This window comes from Leptinotarsa decemlineata, unplaced genomic scaffold (assembly GCF_025532065.1).
Source record: "Leptinotarsa decemlineata unplaced genomic scaffold, Ldec_3_MD MMD2_tig00001621_RagTag_RagTag, whole genome shotgun sequence".
Classification (NCBI taxonomy): domain Eukaryota; kingdom Metazoa; phylum Arthropoda; class Insecta; order Coleoptera; family Chrysomelidae; genus Leptinotarsa; species Leptinotarsa decemlineata.
In genome coordinates this window covers 3,191,358-3,219,276 of record NW_027412566.1, presented here as the reverse complement: position 1 = coordinate 3,219,276, position 27,919 = coordinate 3,191,358, and the positions used below count along the sequence as shown (strand labels likewise).

Here is a 27,919-nt window from a genome sequence, read left to right as displayed (position 1 = left end):
GCATTTAGATTACATTTCTGAATGCGGAAATTTCTCCTTATAGAACAGTCATCAAAGATAAAAGTTCGACGGATTTATTGACAAATGCTTTATTGTTCATATACTCATATGAAAATCCAAATGAATGAAAAATACTCTCGTTTTTTTTTCAATTGATGAGCCTAAGAAAGGATTTTCGAATATATTTCATGTAACACCCTATAAAAGTAGTCACTTCTCCATAAATTTCTTTTCTGCGCTACAAAAACCTTGGACTCGTTGTGGATTCGAAACGACGTATATTAGATAGCAATTCCTGCCTAGTAAATGTTTATTACTATCATTGATTGATTTTCGTGTCCAGACGGAAGTTTCAGCCTGTTTTACTTCTTGAAGTATTGCGACTACTTACTTAGAGATTTGTAGTGCTACACATTTTCACCTGGTGATTATATTGTAACGAATTAAAGAATTAACTGTCTTAAACAAATTTATTTTCAACAATATTTCACTGTCACAACTAATTCATATACAACACTTAGCAACTTAATTTATCTTCACTGTACAGACTCCCTCTATGGACGGGAAGCAGGGCTTACATAACGGTAACGATCGTTCTAGATTTATCTAGAGATCTCTGTACTCGCCTATTCTTTTCTCAACGTTTCGCGATGAGTCATGTGTTTGCTGGCTGAGATAACGGTCAGGGCCGGATTCAGATTCGTTACAATATGCAGAGGAATTTTATAGTAGAATTGCCGAATCGTTACGGAAGCAATAAACATGAGAATTGGAAGAGCATTTTGGGGTGAATTTAATTAATTGAGGACAAACCGATGCCTATATTTCACATTATACTAGAAACCTTATTCATAGTTGAGAAGAATTGAATGATGGATGTATTGCATGTTCACATTCAATTCTTCCAACCGAAATTCTTGCATCACCTTTACGTTTTTCCTTATCGCGATTGTTTTTTTTCTTTTAGTGTCGATATATTAGCTAACACCCTGAGAATTAGTTTATGCTTGAATCTTGTAGTTATCTCTTGTACTTTTTTGTGATAAAAGCCGGCCAAATCACTTGGCGCCCATTTTGATTAGAAATCTTTTATTTTATTGGTGATAACATCTTTGATCGACGGCCCTGTTGAATGTTTCGAATTGGTAACTAAACCGACCGTATTTAAACGAAAAAATATATAACTTCGTTTAATCTGGAAGTCAACTAACCCGCCGGTAAACGTAATAAAATATTGGAAACCTCTCAGATATTTGTTACTTGAAACTTTTAAATTTTCAAGATAAATTCTTTCAACTCATTGTCAAAGCCGAGCTTTTTTTTATTATTCAGCAACAATGGCAAATTTAGCAGTGCATGCATGGCATACAAACTTGATAAGGTCTGCATGTGTTCGACACTGTCATCTGGTGCAATTTCTGTGTGTATCGCCATCCACAGGAAATATATGTATTTGTGCATCCCCTTCGGTTGTAATGAGGGCGTGTGCATTTCCAATCTTTGTAAATGCAGACTATTTCGATATCAGTTCACGTGAGAAACTAATCATCCAATCTACTCGCCGATTATACTGTATTAGTACACGGGAAACCGTAATGAACTTTCATCCCAATCAAGTGTGGTATCGATGAAATATCCCCTCTGATCAATATGTACATTAATATCATTAAATTGATCAGCTCACTAGATGCGTAACTATGTTATAGTTGATCAGAAGAGGTGATTCCGTCATATGTTGTCAACCGAGCTGAAGGGAATGAGATATTTGTTACTAATTATAATGTTTTCGAGATAAAATCAACAGAAAAGTAATTTTTTTTTCTTTCCTTGAAAGTTCTCCACTTTCAATGAACCATTCGAAAAATCTACTAGAACATCAAATTTCATACCCGAGTCTTCATTTTCAGAGATAATTTATATCATTTATCAAATGAAGGGGTTGAAAATTTGTTGTTGAAGCGCTCAATATAAGCTATAAATTTTCTGCTGTTAAAGGTTTTTCTTCTTCAAATGTCATGTATCACATTTGCTGGATTGGACGTGCAAGACCTCAAAATTGTCCAGCTCGCATTCCTGATATGAATGCTCTTGTTTATAAAACTTCTATGCTAGATATGAATGACTTGAGGAATCTAATAATCGACAATTGCTGAATCATAGGGAATACTCCAGATATTTTTGAATGTATCTCAGAAACGAAGCACATCCGAACAAATAACTGTACCAATTTCAGCAAAACCGGTTTGGGAATATTTTTGATATTTTCCAAATATCATTTTTCATCTTCAACACCCGGTATCTCAGAAACGAAGCATCCCCAGACATATGTTCATATGAAGTATTTTTCTTAAAAATCGCCATATGAAGATTTGCCCCTCAGTTAGGAAACAACCTTGTAGTTTAAAATGAACTGTCATTTCAATGATTAAGTTTGGAATCTAGAACATATTTTGAAGTAGGTAAATTCTCAAAGTTACTCACGATTGAAAATAATTGATCTTTGACTGGTTTCGAAGGCATGAGTTATAAATCTGGCCAACTGTGATTGGTCCAGAAGGTAGTAAATTATGAATCTTGCCAACTGTGATTGGCTCGAAAGTGTGAGTTATGAGATCATTGCTAACTTACCCAACAATGAATGCTCACGAAATTGATGCTGTTCTCCATAATCATAGAAACAAATCCAGTACCTTCACAACAAATTTCTTTTTTTTTCAGGATTCTGGTGTGGGTACTCCAGTAACACTGAGGGTAGATCCGCATGGATTCTACCTTTACTGGGTCGACCAGAACCATGAAATGGATCTTCTGGATATTGCAATCATTCGAGATACAAGAACTGGCCGATATGCTAAAATACCAAAGGTAAGGATTTTTTATTGTGAAAACTTGACAACCACTTGAAATAACATAAAAGTAAAAATACGAATTAAACAAAAAATATTTTAAGAAAATTTATCATATCGAAAAACTTTTTTTTTCGTTCTACTGAATCCCAGTGCTTATTATTATTTTATACATTTCCTGGTATGTTTTGTCCATTCAGAATTTCATAGAAGTTTTCACGTTATTAAATGGAGGTGTCGTAGAAATTCGATCAGTATATATTCATATGGTGAGTGCAAAACAAATAACTACAAGGAAATGAGTTCCAAAAGCATAACTGAGATTTTGAATGAACTGATTTAATGCTAATATGGAACACTTTGAAGCATGTTTAAGGTTTTCGAGTATTATTAATTTAGTTTAACAATGTTCTTTCGATTGCCTAGAAAAACTCTTAAGGGTACACTCGTGTCACCATATCGAGATAGCTAAGAAATAAATAGTTTATGTGATCGACGTAAACAAAGGCCCGTTATGAACGTCGTTCAAAAACTTCTCTGAGATGTTCCTGATATTCCTACAGGGATGTGGAAAAATGGTGATGTCGAGATACACAAGACATTTATCGTTCTTTATACCTCTGAGGATGTTATCCATGACACGTTGAAACGTCGACGGAGCGTTTTTGAGCCCAAATGGCATCCTTTTTTATTCGTAATGGCCATTCTCTGTGCTGAAGGCTGGATGGCTACAGTTGTTTTGTCATAGCTTCACATCAGTTTGTGAATAATGATTATGACCTCTGATAAAATCACCTTAAAGAAAGTGTGATCACAAAATAAAATCAACGCAATTGCAACTTTTTTCATTATGCGTGCTGCATCATTTTGTGACACCGCTATAATTTATTTTCTTGCGTGATAGTTCCAATTTTGCGATAAATCCTTAGATATTGATTTGTGATATTGATGATGTAAAACACAATTATAAAGTACATGAAATGCTCAAGATAACTAAGGTATTCAATTTGATGAGGATTATTATCGTATCCGTCTAAATGGTAATAATCAGAGAGGATGGAAAGAGAAAGAGATGAAAGTCTTCTGAAAGGTAGCAAAGCAATGGGATTGTTAAAGAAACCTTCGCACGCAAAAGATGTGTCGAGGTCAGCCAAATTCGAAGCATATGAAACAATTATTATATCAAAAATACTCCACGCATGCGAAACTTGGATGTTGAATCAGAAGAAGGAAAGAAAGAGGACGATTTGGCAAAGAAAAATGTTACGAAACATTTTTGGAGGTATAAAAAAGACATTTGGAGAATAGAGAAGACAAACGAATCAAGAATTGATATGAATAAATCGGACCCCGGGCATCCAACTTTCATGCTGACGGAATTGATCGACTTGTGTTAAGTTGGCAAAAGTGCATTGGTTCAAATGACGTCTATTTCTGTTAAATTGAATTCAACGCGAGTTCAAACTAGACTCATAAAAATGGAGAAAACTTTTGCAACAATCTAATTACTCCAGCTATGAGGGAACTCCTTATGAAACAGCACGTCTTTCTATGTTCACATCTAAATTTGCAGCACTCAGAGAAATATCAATCCATCAAGCTGGCGTGAATTGCGACGCACAACAATTTAAGGTATTTCTGCAACAATTTAATGAATTAATGCTACAAGCTGTATATTATTTGGCGAGTCTGACTGTTCGTGCAGCATTCACTGAAGGTCACTGTGGGAAGGAAAGCGCCCAAGGGCGCTCTTTGTGATATACGACCCTTGTAGATATTACATGCAGGCATTCTATAAATAGTAAAGACGAACAGTAGGAAATGTTAATTATCGGTCGAAGGAGGTTCTTCGAACGCTCTACGGGGGTCCGGAATGGGGGCACTAATGGATTCACTCGGAAGGAGAGACGGCAGTTTCTTTACTTTCGAATGTTATTGTTGGTTTGTTCTCAGTCCGCAGGACTCAGAATAGGAAATGAAACTTTTCTAGAAAATACCATCAAAAACGTTCGACAGTGTGGGAAAAGAACATTTCGCAAAAATCTACAAGCACATCAAGTTTATTTGTAAGAGGTAAAAGTTTGGACCTCAGTTTATCTCAGTCCACACAACAGTTGACAATGAGAATGATATCTCAAAAACCACCGTTAAATTCCAGCTCCATTATCTGAATATGTCTGTCAACAACAGTGAACGATCAACCAACACCTGTACATCGACGAAACGTAAGATCTGCTGAAAACATCGCCGCTGTCTATGAGAGTGTTCAGGAGAATCCAAGGCAGTCGATTTCGCGTCGAGTAGTGTTATATTGTTTGATAGAGTTGTAAAGAAAACTACGAGAAAAGCTGGGTATCGATTGTTTTGGAATAATAAAAGTGTGACGGTTTCGTGTCCTCGAATTATTCTGAAATTTGAAAGTTTTACAGCTTTCATAAATATAATTTGGCTTTTTGTAAATGATGAATTTATGTGTATTGACGAGTAGATGGAACTGCCAGATTTTAGCAATCGGTAACCACCCTAACTCCTCGAACTTGTTCGAATTTTCTCACACTATAAAAGAGACGAATGCAATCGTTTAGTATTTTTTGTAAGCGATTTACATCAAATTATATCAAAGTAGGCCCGTAGATTATATCGCAATATGCTAATCTAGACAATATGAGGGTTTCGTAAAGTTTCAACTTCAATTTGGAAGTCATAATAATTCTTCTCTGATAGAGTTGACGTAAGATACTGTACGAGCTACGACAAACTGAATTTATATGTTTGTGAAGTCTCAGATCAGCATCTAGCCACAAACGCAAGTTCTTGCTTTCTGCAATTATTTGTAGTAAGTCTTGTCCAAGTTTGCTTTCAATTCTTCCTTCAATTTCCCACCTTTTGTGTTTCGGGCCAAAAATTATCAGCTGAGATTTTTTAGAATTCAAATTCAGGTAATGGACTATAGATAGATCCAGTAAATTTTGTAGATCTCTGTTAATTTTTTCCATTGCCACCTGCCAGTTACTTGGAGGAAGTCGATAATATAACTGTTTTTCAAATGAATGAAAAAATTCAATGATATCTCAGGCACACTGTAGGTATTTGTTTCAGTGCCGAATGCAATTTTTTCTTAAAGGAAATGTCAACCGATAGAATATGCGTTGTAGGTCAGACATAATACCACATATTTTTCGAGAAAGTCACACTCAAACTCTTGAGAGAATGAATGCTTGCGCAGGAAAATTGGAAATCACATATCGAGAGGAAAATCTGACAGGCGATTTACATTTGAGAACTCTTTGAAACGTAATTTACTCACGGATCCAATGAAGCATGGCTAACAATCTAGATAAATTCAAAAATTCAACTGTTTTCCAACAAGATAGTACGACCTTATATTTTAAGGCCTACAACGGATTGGTTGGGGTGGTCTAGCGGAATGGCCTGCTCGTTTACCGGATTTGACTCCTCTATATTTTTTCCTTCGAAACACTATAAGAATGTGATGACAAACAATGAGTATATTATGGCGGTATCAGACATGTCACAATTCATAAATTCCGACCCACTTCACAGATAATTCAAAATTTCGACAATTTTTTCGCGTGTCTCGCTCTCAAATTTACATCCGCTTCCATCGACAATGGTGAGGATTGTATCTATTCTGTTAGCACCAGTTCCCTTCTAGATATCTTTCTATTCTTCGGGTCGATAAATATGTGACTATTGTGAGCCGCAATATTCCGATTCGAAAGCCATTGTGTGAAATACTCGTCTCGTTTATCTGTTACTGGGGATTTCGTATTCAGGTCGGTGGTTACATAGTATATATCTTGTGACAGGTCTGTTCGTTTATTGTCACTTCTATGAACGACTGTATCGTGTGTTTTCATTAAAATCTCTATTGTTGCAGTATCGCTTGCTCTTTCTGAAACAAGATGTTCGCCTGGAAAGTGGTGTAAGCAGAAATGCCTCACGAACAAATCACGAGCTCTATTTAAACACGCCATAAACAGTAGTTCATTTTTACCCATACGTGCATACGTCCAAGTTATGATGGTAATTTTGAGTATGGTAAACAAACGTCATATTAACATCACAACCAATATGCATAAAACAATAACATTTCTTTATATCTGGCCGAATGACCGATTTTTGATAATTCGGCTTTCAGAGAGTCAAAAACAAAACTTTATTTGTTATTTTATCTTAGCAACTAATATATATTAGACCAGGAATTCAAACAGTAACAATTCCAAATAAGGGTGACATACGGTCTTGGCACAATCATGTCGCTGGAATCGCAAAGTCTGCTTCTCAAAAGCTTGAAACTCCGAACCAGAAAACTGTACAAACTACAGCTACAGATAATAATAATAATAAATGAATTGATTGACAGCAAAAATAACATGATAAAATATGGAGAAAAACAAAATACAAAGTTGTCAACAGGATATAAGATTGAAAAGAGTGCATTCTTCCTCTTGCACCTTACAAAAAAATGATGGAAAAGATAAAAAACTAAAAAAAAAAAATAACAAAGGATCTAAAATTGTAATTGTGATAGCGGGTACAACATTTAATTCGAATAAAGAGGGGAGATGAGGCGGATCTCCATGCAAACATAAGAATACTACAAATATTTTAGCTATGGCCTACAAGAGCCTATGTGTTGTAGAAGATATTCATGTATTATTGGTTTTTCAGATGTTTTTTCAGGCAGTACCTGAAACTGGAAACAGGTTGTTATAGAATGCAGCTGTATAAGTAAAAGACTTTTTGAATAGTTTTATGGAGTGTCTAACAACATGGATCATTTTGCGCCTGATGAACATCAGTTCGCTAAGTTATTTTGTTGTAGAGGTCGAAGAATGAAGAGTCCGCCTACCGTACATTTTCAGCCACCTGGCTTTTTTAAGTAAATGAGAAATCAGACCTCCTTTGGAGTATTGTTCACATATATGCAGCTCCGCCCCTAGGCATACCCTGAAGCTGCTGGATTCCATCCAAAAAAGAGCCATCCGCCTGATTTGAGACACGTTGGTGCCGAGTTTAAGGACAAACATCGCTTTCAACCTCGATAGTCTGGAAAATCGAAGGTTGTGGCTGCTCATCGTTTGAGGGTCAACTCAGTACACCTCGAACTCCACTCTATAGGAACTCTTTCATTAGGAAAACTGCGTTTATAAGGAATAAACTTGCTGATAACGTTTTTCCAATCTCTAGCGATTCAAATCGACCTCTGTAACACCACGCCTTACGGCAACACGCTCTGGCGTAAAAATAATTCGAATAATTAATCAAAATTGACAATGCACGGCTTCCGGAAAAGTGGGAAACACGTCGAACTAACAATTGGAAATTACGAGCACGCAAATGATTTTCACGCGACGAGTGTAAGGGTTAATGTGTTTGTGTTAGGGTGGTACAAGTACAACTTATTAATAGGTATTACCAATTAAGAGCGTTAATGAAACACACTACGAAGTTTTCAACACGAAAGGTTTGTTTGCCAGAGTGCTGTTGAAAGAGTGGTGGAGCTATCAACAACATCGACATGTGTTACCTTAGCACTAACTCAACTGGCGCTTATTTCGATTAAAAAACTGTTTGAAGTAGATAATAATAATGATAATAATTGATTGAACGGCGTGTACACAAGATGGAGACTTAGATCACGTCGGCAAGACAACACGCGTCTCGTATCCAATGTGTGATGGATTATAGGGCGGCCAACAGGTCTTTCACGCCCGCAGTGACCACCAAACAGCACTGCCTTGATAGGATACGAATGCTAGTGGCTGCTAAGAAGTCACTAGTGAGGTGAGCGAGAAGTATCGCGGAAAACCTTAGTTTCCGCGAGAAACCTCGCTTATTCCAAGAGCCTCCACGTGTTGTGGATAATCCGCCGACCGCTGATCAGGTGGAATCTTTCTGGAAGGATATCTACGAACACCCGTAGCCACTCAACTTAGAAACTCCAGCACTAGCGCAGTTTGAAGCGTTCAACAGAGAGCTTCGACAGACTGAGCTCAATGAACTGCGCAACCCGATAACCCCGGATGACGTTCGAAGGGTCCTTGTTGGTTCCAAGAACTTTGCTGCTCCAGGCACAGATGGGCTGAACACTTATTGGTGGAAAAAACTACCAGGTACCCACCGCCATCTGGCTAGGGTTTTCAACTCATGGCTGGACGGAGAGCAGCCGATTCCGGATTGGTTTGTCGAGGGGCGGACCGTTATTATCCCCAAAAGCGGAGATTTGTCGATTCCTAAGAATTACAGACCGATAACATGCTTGAATTCGTGTTATAAGTTGTTCACAAGCATCTTATACACACGAATACTCACCGCAGTTGACCGAGTGTTCGAACGGATATATGAGCAGAGAGGGTCGAAGAGAGGAGTCGCTGGATGTAAAGAGAACCTGCTCATCGATAGATGTGTAACGCAGGACTCGATACAATATAAGCGTAACCTCTCTATGGCCTGGATCGTTTACCGTAAGGCATTTGATACAATTACGCATGAGCTCATCTTGCATTTGGTCAGATGCCTTGCGGTACCCGACAAAATAGTGAGATGCATTGAACAACTGATACCACTTTGGCGAACTCGCTTCACCATAACATCTGGTCAAGCCAGAGTCCAAACAGGAATCTGGTCAAGCCAGAGTCCAAACAGGGTGGGTCACTTTAAGAAGGGGTGTATTTCAGGGTGATTTTCTCAGTCCCCTTCTATTCTGCATCTCACTATTGCTATTATACATTGCGCTCAGAAATACTCGAGGGTATAACTGTGGCACTCCTGGAAACCGGAGGCACAAGGTCACCCATTTGTTTTATATGGATGATCTCAAACTTCATGCCTCTGGAGAGAAGGATCTCCATCAGTCCTTGAGGGTGGTGGAAGAGTACACGCATGCTATCGGTATGAAATTCGGGATAGACAAATGTGCAATGGTCCACCTCAGAAGAGGACTATGCGGGGACTACGGAGAGGATGTGAAGCTCATAGATGGAAGCAACCTACACCATCTTGATGCCGGAGAGACGTATACTTACCTCGGGGTGGAACAACGCCACTCACATGAGGTAACAGCAGTGAAGAAATCTCTCCGCGGCAAGTATCAGCACAAACTTCGACAGATCTGGTCATCGGAACTGTCGGGGAAGAACAAAGTTGCTGCAACAAATATGCTTGCCGTTCCAATCTTACTCTACTCGTTTGGAGTAGTGAAGTGGACTCGGGAGGAGCTGTATCAACTCGACGTAAAGACCCGAAAAATGATGCATTTCCTTAGGAGTTTGCATCCCAAATCGTCCGTTCTACGGTTGTACTTCCCCCGACAACAGGGAGGCCGTGGACTTTTGAGTTTGGAGTGTCTACATGACAGAATGGTACTGGAGACAGCCTGTAAAGTCGTCAGGAGTTCGGATCCCCTTCTCTGCATGGTCTGTGATAATGAGAGAGCAGGAATTGGAGCATTTCTCCTTAGGGCAGCTGCCCGAGCAGCTGATGAACTCGGTATAGTTTTCGACTCTGAACGAGGTGACTACAACTCTGTCACCGAGTTGGAACCCGTTCAGCAAAAAGCTCAGATAAAAGCCGCAGAGATCACCTTACACACAAGGGTAAGCCAATGCATGGGGTCTTCTTCAATAACATTGGAGACCTTGGCTTATCAAGGCGCCTGACGTTCGCTTTTCTCAGGTCGAGTGGGCTGAAGTCGGAAACTGAGGGGTTCATCATGGCTTGCCAGGATGGTGTCTTCAACACCTTAGTATACCGCAGTCTCGAGGCGCCCGAGACCCTAATGCACTTGCTATCAGCATGTCCAGCATATGCGGTCTCGGCCTATGTCTATCGACATAACGCGGCCCTAAGAGTGCTATATTTCCATCTACGGCACTCTTACGGTATTGACGAGACACCGGTGTTGCCCTACGCTTCGGGGGATATTGAATCCGTTGTGGGGAACAAGAAGTGCCGAATTTATTGGAACTATTCGTTCCCCACCCTCAGGCTCATACAAGCTAATAAGCCTGATGTAGTCCTTTTCGACCACCAGAGCAAGATGATATTTGTCTTGGAGTTTTCAGCTCCTGGCGAGACGAATATCGTCAGAAAAGAGAAGGAAAAACGGACAAAATATCGAAATTTTCTCTTCGAACTCCGCAGACTCTATCCAGATTCTGATTATTGGAGTCCTTGGTGGAATGATGGCCTCTCTACTCTCGAATCTTGAAATCATAATGGCTTACCGCACTAACGCAGAAATCTTAGCCGCACAGATGAAGAAGGCTGTTATTCTTGGCTCACTGCGCTTGCTCAGGGCACATGATTAACGGGCCCAATGGTCACTTACCCTACGGTGTGGGGAGTGGTTATTGATAGATAATACTGGCGCGAATGGATCGGGGCTTCGGGGGATAGAGCCTGACCAGCGCACACTACGGTGAAAAATAATAATAATAATGACATTTCTCGATTGAATCATAGATGTTGGTCTCCCGGTATGCAATTTACTATTTTTAATTAGTTTCACATCAAAGCACTTCATCTGTATGAAAATGGACCGTTCCCATAATCCCGATTAATGGTTTCTACATGCATCGTGGCTAAATTTAAATATTTCTGAAAATGCCAAGTCACATATCCAAATAACGTTTGCAAAGCGTGAAGTGGTGCATTACCAGGGGCGGAAATTGTCATTTTATTCAAATTAGGGTGAACAGAGCCAGAAACCTACATAAAACTGAAAATGTCCGACGTCTATTCTGTGTACTTAGCCGGGATGTGTATACGGCCGTTCCTCGACGCAATTAGAATAACTTGTGATGCCAAACGAAGTTGAAAATGATCGATACTCCTGTAAATTCGAAGGTGTAGCTAGTCTTTCTTTGTACGTGACTCATCACTTTACATGTAGAGTGGGTCAAAGAAAAAAATTAATGCTACTTTTCTCTTGAGTTACAATCATTTTATAGGGAATCCAAAATGAGCGATACTTCGTTTCGTGCCGATATTGTGAACTAGAGACAAGTACATTGTTTAACTTGGTATTCAAAAAAATATCTATTTATTCATCGATTCCTATTTTGCCCCTTCAAAGTAGTCCCTCCCAGACATAATACACTCATGCCAGCGTTTTTTCCAATCCTGAAGCAGTTGTGATATGCACTTTTTGGTGTGTCCTTATGCTCTCTGAGCGAGTCGGTTCTTATCTCCTCAATCGTCGCAGAACGGCGTCCTTTCATGGGTCTCTTCAACCTTGAAAACAGAAAAAAGTCGCAGGGGATCAAATCTGGTGAATACGGTGGCTGAGGCATGATAACGGTGTTGGTTTTGGCCAAAAACTCACGAACAAGCAATGACGAGTGAGCAGGTGCATTATCATGATGCATAAGTCATTTTTGATTTTAGTAACTCAAAATTAGACTCCTTCCACGACAGTGTCGTGTCATCAGCAAACATTGTGAACTGGCCCTGTATATTAATACTGGCTATTATATTATATATTTTACTATTAATGTAAGTTACAAAAAGGATCTGAAGCTCTATGACTTCTATTTGATTATATGCGAGCGCTTTCGACAGCTGGTCGTACTCTCATCCTCTAAGCACTATTCTATATATGATCTATACAGAGTGGTCCAACGAAAAGTATGCACCTTGCTTTTCTCCTTTTTTTGTAACTTAACGCAAAAATGCTCGGACAGGTCAATTTTGCTTTTGCATTTTAGATGTATTTTTCTACCTGTGCCTTCAACCCCCTAGCGAGGGTGAGTAACAACCCTAAAATTTCAAATGGAAAGTGGGGTCGAGTGATATATCATTTGAAAGGGCACAAAATTATCTTTCCAATGATACCTAATTTGTTGTATTTCACTCAAACATGTCGGTATTATGAAGAAAAACAACTACAACCCAGTACTTTGAAATGTGTAATTGACTTAGTAGAATCCTACTTCAGCAAGTGCTGAAAATGTGACCCATTTGCTTGCATACAATAATACAGATTTTGTTCAACTCTATTCCTAACATTCTGTAGCATATCAGGTGTTATACTTTTGCACTCTGCTGTAATTCCTTGGCGAAGATCTTCTATGGACTCGGGCTGCGTAGCAAAACATTTATTTTTCAAGTGTCCCCAAAGAAAAAAGTCTAAAGGCGATAAATCAGGTGACCTGGCAGGCCATTCGATGGGGCCTCTCCTTCCAATCCACCGTCCAGGAAACCGGTCATCTAAAAACTCTCTTACCGGAGCAACATGTGAGGAGGTGCTCCATCTTGCTGGAAATGAAGCTGATCATCATTATGATTTTGGTCATTTTCAATTATTTCTGTTATGAGAGGATCAATTGTATCTTCAAGCATGTTCCGGTAGACCTCACCAGTTAAATTCCCAGGAATAAAAAGTTGCCCTACGATATGACTACCTAATATGTAACACCAGACATTGATTTTTTGAGGGTACTGGGTATGGACCTCTCGGAATAAGTGTGGGTTACTGTCATCCCAGTAACGGCAATTATGCTTATTCACAGCTCCATTTAAAAAAAATGTACTCTCATCGGAAAAGCACGTGTTGAATGATAGGTACGGATCATCAATTAGTAGCTGGCTCAGTTGTTCACAAAATTGCAGCCTTCTATCAGGATCATCTTCATTGAGTTCCTGTACTAATTTAATTTTGTACGGATGAAATTTATAGGCTTTTAATATCCGTATTATGGACGAACGGGAGACACCTGAGGCTGCAGCAAGCTGACGGGTACTTTGAGTATGATCCAATTCAACATGTCCCAAAACAGCGACTTCCACTGCTTCATTTCTGATCGGTTTCCGTGGCTGGTGTTTCACATTACAGACAGATCCGGTATCGACAAACTTTTGGACTAACTTGGCAAACGTACGAATCATTCACATTTTTCCCGGGATGACTGTTATTAAAGAGGCGAGCAGTAAGTCTAGCACAACTATCATGTGGATAATGAAGTTTAACAATTTCAACTCGTAAAGGAATGGAATAAACCATTTTTACAGTAAAGTTGAAATAATTTCAAAAGCAACCGAACTGAATCAATGAACTTTTGCCTAAATTTTTTTTGTACACTTATCTGCTGTTGTTATTTGAACAAAAAAACGCACGAGAAAATTTAAGAATCTAGTAGAGATAAAAATGCCGTTTTTTCCGCATTTTCATTAACTCCAAAAATATCGAGTAAATGTTCTTGCTTTTTTTATAACTATTCAAGTAAATACAACAAATTAGGTATTATTGGAAAGAGAATTTTGTGCCCTTTCAAATGATGTGCCCTTGTTACTCACCCTCGCTTGGGGGTTGAAGGCACAGGTAGAAAAATACATCTAAAATATGTCCCCCTCAAAAGCAAAATTGATCTGTCCTAGCATTTTTGCGTTAAGTTACAAAAAAAGGAGAAAAGCAAGGTTCATACTTTTCGTTGGACCACTCGATATATTCTCGTTATGAGTGGACCAATTTGAGTCGTCTTGTTGGATTCCCAAAAGACTTACAGAAATTCCAGTTCGTATATTATTTTGACGGGAGACGATAATGGTTTGACTTTTCAGTCTATTTAAAAAAAAACTTGTACTCCAAGTATTTCTTGACACCGAGTTCGTAGCTCTGTCTAGATAGAACAATGACATTATCATAGTTATATTTGCGTCACGAAGTAAGAAGGTAACATTGACCTCTCACGAAAGGAATTGGAAAAACCGCCAGTTTGCTCATCGGAGCAACAAAAATAAACCATCCACTAAACCAATATATGCTGTACTTAGAAAGTCTCCATAATGAGGACGAGTCGCTTTATTTTCCGTTATTGCGGTCGTCATATGCGGAATGAATATCAAACAGATACGGTCGATGCCTGGTAATCTGCTATTTCCAGATTCCAGACATGAATGCTCGCTGGAGATCCGTAACAGCAACCATTTCATTGTTTTGAAATCTGCGGAGGACGTAAACATGTATCGTACGTCGTAAATCTGTATAATAGAAAATGCAACCGAGTTGCCAGATGAGACTTCACTGATTTCGATATCGTCTGGTGAACGCTCTCATAGGAAGTGTCATACGTAGTATATACCAGGATGGTCCCGGAAGTACCCGGCCTGACCAATAGATGGCAGTAGTTTGAAAAATATCGTGGTATTGGAAAGCACACAATCTAGTTTGAAGACGCTGCGTTGTCTAGTATTTTTTTTGGTAGCCATCAATAGTGTACCTCTTTGGTGAATGGGTGAAAATGGAGAAGCGAGGCCGAACGAGCTGCCTAGACGAACATCGCAGTGGTTGACCAAATGAGAAACCGATTCCAGAACCGGTGAATGATCGTCTACCGAAAGTGCGCGAGCTTGCAGACTTAGTAGGTATTTCAAAAAGTGCGGTACATCGTATATTGTCTATAAGTTTGGACATTAAATTGAATGACGGAGATGCTGCTGCAGCAGCAGAAAATTTTCCTGAAAAAGAATTTGAAAATTTGTATATGTGACAATTGATAGATGGTAACTAGGCGAACGAGATAGATTTTCAATTTTTTTATCAACAACGAGATTCTTCTTGAGGCAACGAAAGAGACGCCACGATAAATTTTTCTCTCCGTAAAATTTGAATTATATAGTATATGAATTAAGAATTAAACTGAATAGTAGTGAATACTGATTAGTAATAATAAATTCAGTAAAAAAAAACCTACCTGTCCAGCCAAGTCGAGTAAGAAATCCATGAGTTCCATCTTCACAGAAATATCACACCACACACACATCAGCGTTGGAGGAAAGTAAGGTATTTACTTGAACCATTTATAAACAATATATGCATATATTAATGAAAAGACCTACGAACTGAATAAGAATAAAAAGTACTTGAAATCAAAACCAGAAATTGGACTCTACCGAATTACAGTGATCTGCAATTCATAAACTGGCAATTACCACATTTGTTCGGTGTTTCTATATTGAATAGTTCGTTGTTCGGTGTAGATTTAGGGCTTTCTTAGAATTAAGGAATTTTCTCTTTTGGCAATTGATAAATTTATATATTTCTGAATCAAACATATTTTTACTTTTACAATTAAAACTGTTCTACATTTCCTAAGAGCAATTGTGTCTTTTTCCAAATTTTTCCACAGGTGAAATCTACTAGAAAAATCAAAGTTTGGTAAGTAATTGTTGTGTTTTTGTCTGAATCCACCTGAGAGGTTGAGAAAAATCTCTATACACTGAGGTATAGGATTTAAACTCAACGTAAGAGTCTGGTCGATTAAAATTTTCATAAAAAAAATAATAACAATAATAATAAAAATAAAAAAATTATATTTTACAAAACCCAAATCAATAAAAAAATCATTTATCAACATCTTCATCATATGAAGCGTTTGACTGCGTTGATCATAAAATACTGCTACGAAAGCTGAATATCTATGGATGGTCGCAGTCAGATTGTGAAAATGATCAAATGTTGAAACAGTATTGAAATGAATACTGGTGTACCACAGGGATCGGTTCTCGGTCCCATATTATTCCTGTTGTATATTAACGATTTGATGAACATGCGTATATCTGGAATATTCACTCTCTTTGCTGACGACACCACTATATTGTGGCATAGTTAAGGTATCGATATATTCAATGAGACAATAGCTCATGATATACAAAAAATCAAGTCTTGGTGTGATTCCAATCTACTCTTCCTTAGTATTTCTAAAACAAATATTATGAATTTCAAATGTTCACTTCAGAATTTATCTGTAGCGAGCGGTATCATTGAGAACAGAGAGTGTACTAAATTTCTGGGACTGTATATAGACGGTGGAACCTTTTGGGGTGTGTGTAGCCTTAATTTGCTGGAGTCTGTATTTGTATTACAGAAGAGAGTTATACGATACTTGTGCAAAGCTAAACCTCGTGACTCATGCAGGCAACTGTTTAAAGATAAAAAAATGTTGACGGTTGTAAGTCTTTTTATTCTGGAGAAAGTGTGTTCAATTAAGAAACATCTTGTGAAACTTGAGGTTACCACCCATCACTAAACAACTCGTCAGAGCATGCAAAAAAATTTAAAATTACCTATCCCTTGCAACTTTCTGGTCAAGGACTTCTTATTTTACAACGGTGTGAAGATGTATAACCATCTGCCGAGTTACAATAAAGGGATAAATATTGATACCAAAAATGATTAAAGAAATTTTGGTAGACCCTATTACAGTTTCACTGAGTTCTATACCTATCATTTTTAACTTAGCATGTTTTATGTGTATGTATGTTTCAACCACTGTTTCTGGTTTTTTATTCAGTGTTTTTATACTTTAGTTTACATTATATTTTATCTATATTCTTATATTCATGGGGCATTTATGTATTCTTTTATATTTATTCACTAACTTTGCCAACAAGATTTTTTTCTTTGGACAATGAAGTATATATAATTAAAAAAATTAAAAAATGAAATTACACAGCAACAAATCAGAATTCTTGCGGCGTTTCATAGCCATGGATGAAACGTGGGTACACCACTTTACACCCGATACAAAAAACAATAAAAACAGTGGACTACAAGGGGAGATCCGGCTCCAAAGAAGGCGAATACCGTTTCATCTGCAGCCAAGGTCATGGCATCGGCCTTTTGGCATGCGCGTTTGAAAATGAATGAAACTTGACCGGTTTTACCGAGCACCCTGTATATTGTTTCCAAAAGTTGAGATTCCCGAAATTACCATAGTGATGACTAACTATTTGTAAAAAAATCTACTTAATTGCTGTAGATATGCGGGTGGTGAATTCTGTATCTGCAGAGTAGAGGGGTGAGTGTAGGCCCACAGCAATTAGGCCACATGTGACCCATTGTACATCCCGAGGAGTTGTCCTCCTAGGTCATCGTCCATCCTGTCCTTCCCAAGAAGGTGGACAGGTCTCTGGGAGACGAATCCTTTACATCGGCAAGTGTAGGCCAACACACACTCTCCTATTGTCGATAACTTCGGACATTCGCATAGAACATGCCTGACAGTTTCATCTTCCTGTTCACACATCCTGCATAGAGGTTTGTCCACTAGCTCCATATTGTGGAGGTGTTTCCTCAGTTGACAGTGGCCAGTCAGAAATCCTACTGTTAAGCGTAGATTTTTCCTGGTCATCGCTAGATATTTCTTCGGCGCCAGCTTTCCAGGGTCTTCCAGGGTGATCCTGGCAAGATCCTTTTATTTCATCCCATCTCTTTAGAGATTGAGCATGGATGTAACATTTGGCTAGTTCCGCAATTGTCGAAGTGCCACTGGGTCCTAAAATTCTTAGTCCAGCCGCTTCCTTGGCTAAAGAGGTGGTCACCTTTACTCCTGTCGTGCCCTTTAACCCACCCCAGGATAATGTTATTATCTATCGAGGCTTTGGCTAAATCTTGGTGGCACACTAGTACTAGCCCTGAGGTAACACGTTGTCTGTTCATGGCTAAAAGGGCTTGTCTGCTATCAGTGCAAATTGTTATGTTTTTGCCAGGAATTCCTTTCCTGGTTATTTCTTCTGTGGCAATTGAGATACCAGCCAGTTCTGTTTGGACCACGCTGGTATATGTTTTCCCATTCTCAACTTGAGTCTTAGGCTTAGTGATCTGGAGTACACTCCACATCCTGAGCCTTCTTTGGTTTTTGAGCCGTCTGTATATATGCGGGTGGTGAATTAAAAATAATTATCAGCTATAATATCCCAAGGACATTGATAACTAACGAAATAATTTTATCACAGTTTTCGAAAGCACGTTATTTGGTAACATCCCGACGCCGAAGGCAGAGGGATGTTACCTAAAATAACGTGCTTGAGGAAGTTGTGATAAAATTATGAGTTATTTATCAATGTTCGAGGGATATTCGGTGAGAAAATTTTTTGCAATTCGAACAAAATTATTTATTGAACACACAGTTATTAAAAGAACAATTCGTATAATGATATTCCGTTGATCTTGCATGATATTATACTCCTTGTAATACTTTTCTTGTAATAATTTGCTTGTTATATTCCATACGGTTTTAACAGTAGCCTCCTTAAACTCTGTGCTATCCTTTTTTCTCATATTAATCGCCCAATCCTTGAGTATTAATGCAAGCTCTTCGAGAGTACGATTTCCATCCAATTCATATTTTCTGGCGTCACAAAACTCCATAAATATTTTCCAAGTGTATTTTTTACTATTGAGAGTATTTTTTGGTGTATTTTCTTCAATGATTTTGTCAATTGCCGCATCATTTTGAACACCAAAGCGAGGAAGTGACATTTTCGAAATAAATTGAATTACTGAAATGTCAAACAACTTTATTGTGTTGGTTGCTTAGCAATGTCATGACATAAGTGATAACTACCCGTGAAAACTATCCATGGGTAGTTATCAGTGTAATGATGGTTTCATTGGTTATTTCGACACACATGACTAGAAATAGACAAATTTGATAGGATAATTTTTTTGGCAAAAAATTTTCTGCAAAATAGGTTTTTCTGGAAACCTGGAACTGCAATGCCGCAATGGAAATAGCTTATAGAGCTACAAAAATATGGAATCGAATGACGTATTCATATATGGGGTGTTCCATTTGGAAAAATATATAACTTTGGTTGGCGAGAAAACAATTTTAAAAGATATTATTTATCGATATGACTGCGACAAAAATTGAGCAATTCAGAAAATTGTTTTCCCTGATAGCAATGGACCGAGGGAATCTTGTTGACTCACCCTGTATAGTTGTCATTTTTCACACAACTGTTTATAGGCGGTTTATTGTTCCTTTCAACAATATTATTGAATAAAAATAAACATATGATAAAGTATAATTAAAAAAGAATGTTTCTAACAGATGTTCCTGGAGCAAAACTAAAATTTGCAACTGTAAAGGATAGAAATGTTGTAACATTGAAACGTTGGCTTACATGCCGTAATTTAAAAGTAACTGGAAAAAAGTTCATTAATAGACAGGTTAGTATACATACGCTAGTAAAAGAGTAGCGGTAGATTCAAACTGTAATAAAAGAAATTTAAAATAATTATGAATTTCAGATTCATTTCCGAGTGAAATATGAATCAAATATAGATGGTAATGAAATAAATTTAATTAAATATAATGAATGAATATAATTCAATAAATGATCAATGGTAATTAACAATGAAAAATTTACTATTCATTTCATTCATTTATAGCATACATATGAATATTTATTTATTTTTTGCACTGTTAAATCCACTCTCCTCGAAGCATGTATACGTTTCTTACATCTAACCTCATTAACATGAGGTTTCATAAATGGTATAAAAAATATATCGATTATCCGACGTATAATTCGCAAAACACCAATGCTTTGTTAGCGTTATACTAGCACAAAATAATTACGTAAATAACACTGTTTTACATGTGAATAGTTTATGTCCTACTACTACTAGGGCTGCCTCTCGTGACACGTTCGCTGTACTATTTTCAAGAAAAAGGCTCATTGTATAAACATTTAATGTTTGTCTGTTAATCGTATTAGCGATTCAATTTGAACAATTCTCTAGAACGGGCTCCTTCGCCAATATGTCTAGCTGCTTTAAAGAAGTAATTTATTCACAGGTAACTGCTACTTTGTTTGATCTACTCAATGTTATTTCTTTTATAAATCAATTGAATGAAATGTTTTATGCGTTCCACTATATAATAAATAGCTAAGTAGTAGCTAATAGTACAAAAAATGAATCCTTGTTACGTCAATTTTGCTAGACTTTGAGGTCCTGTTTCTTACAAATGTTCATCACTATTTTTCAATAAAACTTGATGAGAAACACGATCATTGTTTTCCGCTTATTGCTAGAACTCAATTTCACGGTTACGGATTGCCAAAAGCTATTATTACAGTTCGTTTATTTTATTAGTGCCATTCAATGACACCAGATTCGTATGAAGTGTAATTTTCATCAATTCATAATAACTGTACGCCGCTCATTTTGACATGTATAAAACAGCAATGATTGAAAAATGGTGATCAATTATCAAGTATTTATTTTCAACTGTTTCTTCGTGGCTATGTGCCAGCTCGAAAGCTGGCGACGTGATGCTCTGTATCTTCCTGATACGCTTTCCAGATAAAACAAAAGCTGACAAAAAATAATATTTCGGTTTAACTGACAAGTAAACGACCGACCCTTCCATCCAAATTTTTGGTTCTGAAATAATCAATGTGTGTCGATTTCAGGCTGCTTTTTCAAGTGGTTGCCACTTCATTTTTTGAACGTTTTTTCGCTTTGGAACCTAATTAATTTTTTTCTCACAAAAAACTGACTCTGCTAAAAATATTCCTTTTCAAATTTGTACTAATTGATATAATGTTATATGAAGCTGCCTTGTTAGACAAATAAATTTGAGGATGCAAATAACATTCAAAGTATCTTTCTCGTTCTTATACTTTACTGCGTCAGTTTACTGCGGTTTAATAAACCGCAGAGAATGGTTCAATAAACCGCAGTAAAGGCGAATGAACTGACGCAGTTTGACTGCGTCAGATTATTCGAGAATGGTTTGATAAACCGTAGTAAAGTAAAATAATCTGACGCAGTTTGAGTTCGTCAGTTTATTAGAGAATGGTTCAATAAACCGTAGTAAAGTCAAATTAACTGCGTTAGTTTGACTGCGTCACTTCATTCGAGAATGGTTTAATAAACCGCATTAAAGTCGAATAAGCTGACGCAGTTTGACTGCGTCAGATTATTCGAGAATGGTTTGATAAACCGTAGTAAAGTCAAATAAACTGACGCAGTTTGACTTCGTCAGTTTATTAGAGAATGGTTCAATAAACCGCAGTAAAGGCGAATGAACTGAGCAGTTTGACTGCGTCAGATTATTCGAGACTGGTTTGATAAACCGTAGTAAAATAAAATAATCTGACGCAGTTTGACTTCGTCAGTTTATTAGAGAATGGTTCAATAAACCGTAGTAAAGTCAAATGAACTGCGTTAGTTTGACTGCGTCACTTCATTCGAAAAAGGTTCAATAAACCGCACTAAAGTCGAATAAGCTGATGCAGTTTGACTGCGTCAGATTATTCAATGGACAAATGACATAGTTTGACTAAGTCACTTCATTCGAAAATGGTTCAATAAACCGCAGTAAAGTCGAATAAACTGACGCAGTTTGACTGCGTCAGATTATTCGAGAATGGTTTAATAAACCGTAGTAAAGTCGAATGAACTGACACAGTTTGACTGCGTCAGATTATTCGAGAATGGTTTAATAATCCGCAGTAAAGTCGAATGAACTAACACAGTTTGACTGCGTCAGATTATTCAAGAATGGTTTAATAAACCGTAGTAAAGTCAAATAAACTGCGTCAGTTTAACTGTGTCACTTCATTCGAGAATGGTTTAATAAATCGCAGTAAAGTCAAATGAACTGACGTAGTTTGACTGCGTCAGTTTATTCGTGAATGGTCCAATAAACCGTAGTAAAGTCAAATAAACTGACGTAGTTTCACTGGACTTCTTCAGTTTATTAGAAAATGGTTTAATAAACCGCAATGAAGTCAAATAAACTGACGCAGTTTGACTGCGTTACTTCATTCGAAGATGGTTCAATAAACCGCAATAAAGTCGAATAAGCTTACGCAGTTTGACCGGGTTAGATTATTCGAGAGTGTTTAAATAAACCGTAGTAAAATCAAATAAACTGACGCAGTTTGACTGCGTCACTTCATTCGAGAATGGTTTAATAAACGCAGTTTTACAGCGTAAGTTTATTCGAAAATGGTTTAATAAACCGCAGTAAAGTCAAATAAACTGATGCAGTTTGACTGCGCCATTTTATTTGACTTTACTGCGTCACTCTACTTGAAAATGGTTTAATAAACCGAAACCGATCGTAAAAAATAAAAATCAGTAGAAAATAGTTATTGTATAGATGTGTGTATCGTCTAGTTAACGTTTTTTCATTGATTCCAGGATCCAAAATTAAGGCAGATCGTGACGATGGGCTCCCAGGACACGCTGGAAGAAAAAACCGTAACCGTTTGCTGTGCGAATGACTTTGTAAATATCGCTTTCATTAATTTTTGTTGTACGAGAAAAGAAATCGCCAGGCTGTGGACTGAATCTCTCATAAGTTTAGCTTATAATTTGAACCAAATCAATGGCACAACTAAGATGTATTTATTCAAAGCGTACACCAAATTGAATTTGATTAGAGACAAGTCTGGAAATATACCGGTAAAAAAGTAAGTATTTACTTGAAATTCATTATATATTTCGGGACCCTACTATAAAACTTGAGAAATTTGCAAAACAACGTTTCATTTTGATGAATTATCATCAACCTTACTTTTATATAGCTGATGAAAAGGTACCTGTACTCCATGTATTGAATGACATTTTTTATTGAGAATTCAACGATATTGGGATAATGTAATTCTACATCATGTATATAAAAAAAGGGTTTTTGAAATCTCGGACGTTTTACTGTGGCAGTCGCTGAAATGATGGCGCTAGCAAAATCCCAAAACAATTTTATTGTTAAACGAGTAATTTTTTAAACCCACACATGCATGGAATGTGCAAAACAATTTCTATTCGTCCCTTTTTGAATTCGAAGTCATTTCTTTTTTTTTTGAATCCCTCGTACTACTTTTACCAAGAAATGTTTCCAATCAACCCCGCGTTTCGTATATCTAATGACGTCACACCCCGTTTCGCCGAACCGCTTCTTTGAAGCTGTTTTCTGAGCGTCTGATTAACTCATAGATTTTTTTTCAACAATATTCCTCGAGTCACGTAACAATTTCATTTTTGGAATAAAAAAATAAAATAACTCCCTTGTCAGTTTTATGTATTTTTTCACAATCATTTCTTTGTTTCTTTTTGAATTCGAACACGCTTTTTTCTGGATCCCTTCTACTACTTTTACCAAGGAGAGTTTTCTAGCCAAATCCACATTTTTTATATCTGGTGACGTCACACTCTGTTTCGCTGAACCGCTAATTTTAATGTGTTTTCTAAACATCGGATTTATTCGGAAAATTTGTTTCGGAACTATTCTTCGAATTACAAGCTGATTTCATTTTTGGAACATTTCAGTTATTTCAGTTTAAGGTAATTTTTTTGTGGAACGTCCTCAAACTTTTCTTTGCCCCTTTGTGAATTCGAACGCTCTCTTTTTTGTATCCCTCTTATTACTTCTACCAAAAAAAGTTTTATAGCCAACTCCGCATTCCGCATATCTGATGACGTCACACCGTATTCCGCTGAACCGCTATTTTCTAAATAACGGTCTTACTCAAAGAACAAACCAGAGTGAAAATGACTCTTTCATCAGTTTTATATAGAAAGTATTTAGTTTTTTCTTATGAAACGTGCTGAAAATCTTCTATTCGTCCTTTTTGAATTCGAGCTCATTCACTTTCGAAGCTATCGAACTACTTTTACCAGGAAAAGTTTTCACGGTCGTTTGATCTTTCCGCACTGATGATTTTCGTTTGTTTCAGCGTATTGAAAATGTTCGCACAAAATAAAGAGGACAAAAAACGAATAGAATCGATACTGCACGCTTTGGGATTTTCCACGGGGAAAACGGACACTATCAATCCGGAAACATTCGACTTCGAAATGTTTTTCAATTTTTATGTTCAGCTCACGAAGAGGACGGAAGTCGAGAAAGTTTTCAATGAAATGTAAGTATGGTAATTTATTAATTTTACTAGAGGGGTACTACGAGTTCAATTCAGAGTGATTCATTTACTAGACCTTCAGTTTATTGTGGAAAACAAATCCCTGGAAAGTCTGAGGAAATTGCCGATACTTTCGTAGGAATTACTGCTTTTGGAGTAGCATCATTGAATTGATAATATGGATGCATAATAGAACAATTAAAATATATCAGAAACTATCTCAAAGTTATGAAAAAAGTTACTAGTATATCATATACAGGGTGATTCAAAAGTACTTCGACAAACTTCAGGAGGTGATTCCTCACAATATTCTAATTTGAATTGTCCGAATAAATAAATGTCCGGAAACGCTTCGTTTCCAAGATACAGGATGTTGAAGTTTTATTTTTATTTTCGTTTTTTTCAAATAACTTTTGAAATAGTGAACTCAATTAAACGAAACTTGGTAATAGGAAGTTTTTGAGGTGTCGAATTCGAACCTGATGTTCTTATTGCTCTTACTCGTAGGGGGCGCCACCTACACGTCTTTTTCTTTTTTAAAGATTCATAACTTTTTTGGGCGTACTTCTAGCACATTTTTCAGTGAAAAAATCGATTCCTCTATCATATCTACGTGAATAAGCTACCCTTGTTACTAGTCGCTGTAAGCAACCGTTTTATAAATATTTGGACTTGAAAACTTCAAGTCAATCATTTGATAATCGATGCATGTTGGAAGTTATTACGAATATTTTACATTTTTCACAAGAATGCTTCGGAAATGAATTTGACGTTTTACTCGTTTGAAGAGGTCATTACTGTTGGGTACGTTCTTTTATGACATCCTTAAGCTAAACAGTTATTTTTGTATCAAGGGTGCATAATCAGTATTTGTTTTAATAAAATTTGCAAGAAATGTCAACATAAACAAAAATAAACAAAACTAAATTGTATTCAAATAAATTGTTGGAAGTGTCCACCTTCAGCGAAGATACAGGCAGTCAGTCGTCTAGTCATTGAATCTCGTACCCGCTCAAAAATTATTGGTGTGTTTCTTATTGTTTCACAGGCGTCTACTGTTCGGTTCTTAGATCTTCCTCCTTCACTACTGGAGTCTTATAAACTAGTGACTTCAAATGTCCCCAAAAATAAAAATCTATGGGTTTAGATCTGGGGACCTTGGTGCCCACGCCTGGTTAGGTTCTTCTACACCCCTACCGATCCATCGATTTGGATAGACTGTGTTAAGGAATTCCCTGGCTACAACGCTAAAATGGGCCGAAGCCCCATCATGCATAAACCACATGCGGATACGAATTTCTAATGGTACATTCTGAAGTAGTCCCGGCAATTCATTTTCTAAAAAGTCTCTGTGAGTTGCGCCATTCAGTCGGAGCGGAAGAAAGGACCTATCAAGTAATTATCAATTATTGCCGCCCATACATTTACAGAAAATTGATACTGATAATGCCTTTCACTAACTGCGTGCGGATTTTTGAGAGCCCAAACATGGTTGTTATGAAAGTTTGTGATAGCATTTCGGGAGAAGTTTGCCTCGTCCGTGAAGAGTACATATCTTAAATATTGAGGATTTCCAGCCAATTTTCTCAAAAAACCATTGCGAATAGTAATGCGTTGGGGAAAGTCTCGTGGCAAAAGAGCTTGTACCCTTTGAATATGGTATGGATAAAACTGTTGATCGTGGATAATTCTCCAAACTGTGGACTGAGTAGAATTGACAGCTTCAGCAATTACTCTTGTGCTTGTTTCTGGATTCTCGAGAGCGTTCAAAACAGCTTCTTCCAATTCTGGGGTTCGGACTGCTCGTGGTCTTCCAATAATATCAGCTGCCCTCTTAAAGCTACCTGTTTCTGCCAAACGACGATGGAGACTAGCAAATGTTGGAGCTGAAGGCTGTACTCGATTAGGAAATCGCTCCTGGTAAATACGTCTTGCTTCGCGCGCATTGCCATCCGCAAGGCCATAAACGAAATGCATATCGGCTAAATGAGCATTATTGTTTAAATAATCCATTTTTTCAAAATAAGTGTTTTCTACTTCTACTTAAGGAAACTTCAACAAAACGTCTAACTGTCACAAAATATGTAATTCCCAAAACTACTCACAAACGTCAAATTTATTTCCAAAGCATTCTTGTGAAAAATGCAAAATATTCGTAATAACTTCAACATGCATCGATTATCAAATAATCGACTTGAAGTTTTCAAGTCCAAATATTTAGAAAACGGTTGCTTACAGCGACTAGTGACAAGGGTAGCTTATTTACGTAGATATGATAGAGGAATCGATTTTTTTACTGAAAAATGTGCTAGAAGTACGTCCAAAAAAGTTATGAATCTTTAAAAATGAAAAAGACGTGTAGGTGGCGCCCCCTACGAGTAAGAGCAATAAGAACATCAGGTTCGAATTCGACACCTCAAAAACCTCCTATTACCAAGTTTCGTTTAATTAAGTTCAGTATTTCAAAAGTTATTTGATAAAAACGAAAATAAAAATAAAACTTCAACATCCTGTATCTTCGAAACGAAGCGTTTTCGGACATCTATTTATTTGGACAATTCATATTAGAATATTGTGAGGAATCACCTCCTGAAGTTTGTCAAAGTACTTTTGAATCACCCTGTATACTATATATTTTACTAGTATACTGATATACTAGTAAAAGTTACTAGTATATCAGAAGTTTCCGACTTCATCATGAAGATGGCAGCACTCGTAAATAAAAGCTAGTAAATTTCATTGTTCATCTGTTGACACTCTACAAAGTTTCAGCCATTTTGGACTAGCAGTTGTTAACTATGTAACAGTAAGTTGGTGTGATTGTTTTTATGGATATGGACAAAATCGAGTATAGTCGAAGTAAACGATATTGCGCACTCTTAAAGTTGGCGGCACTCTCAAGGGCCAAAAAAACCAATACATAGAAATGAACCGGCAGCGAACTAATCTACGTGGACTGTAGACTTGGCGATTCATATTGAATAATTTTTACTAACCGAGTTTTATGATTGGCTGAAGAGTCATTAAATTAAATTGTTATCGTGACGAATAGAAATCGGGGAAGGTTATCACCGTCGTGTTCAGTTCAGGAACTGAATGTTGAAATTCGATATTGGTGCAGTTATAATTACTTAAAATTTTGTTATCTGTTTAAAATGTGGCGTCCTTGGACAAGTACTAATAGTGTGATAACACAAAGAGTACGTTTAAATGTATATGAGAATCTATTTCTCAAGTTTGGTTTCGAGGGAAACAAACTATTACAAGCAACATCAGATTTGACCAAAATTCCTTTCTCAACTGTACGTAAAATAGTCAAAAACAAACCTTATGAACGCAAGACGTGATGTGATACGGGATTACCGAAACCTTCAGATGTTCATCTA

The 27,919-nt window shown here is 37.2% G+C and overlaps 1 protein-coding gene across 1 annotated transcript in view; it reads left to right on the top strand.

Moving 5' to 3' along the window:
• The window catches only part of Plc21C (Phospholipase C at 21C), a 69,823-nt gene that overhangs the window by 17,997 nt on the left and 23,907 nt on the right, over positions 1-27,919 (top strand). Inside the window, exons 2-4 of the mRNA XM_074176184.1 lie at positions 2,719-2,865; positions 22,816-23,087; positions 24,351-24,536. Of these exons, the coding sequence (XP_074032285.1) occupies positions 2,719-2,865; positions 22,816-23,087; positions 24,351-24,536 (605 nt within the window). The remainder of the gene's footprint in view (positions 1-2,718; positions 2,866-22,815; positions 23,088-24,350; positions 24,537-27,919) is intronic.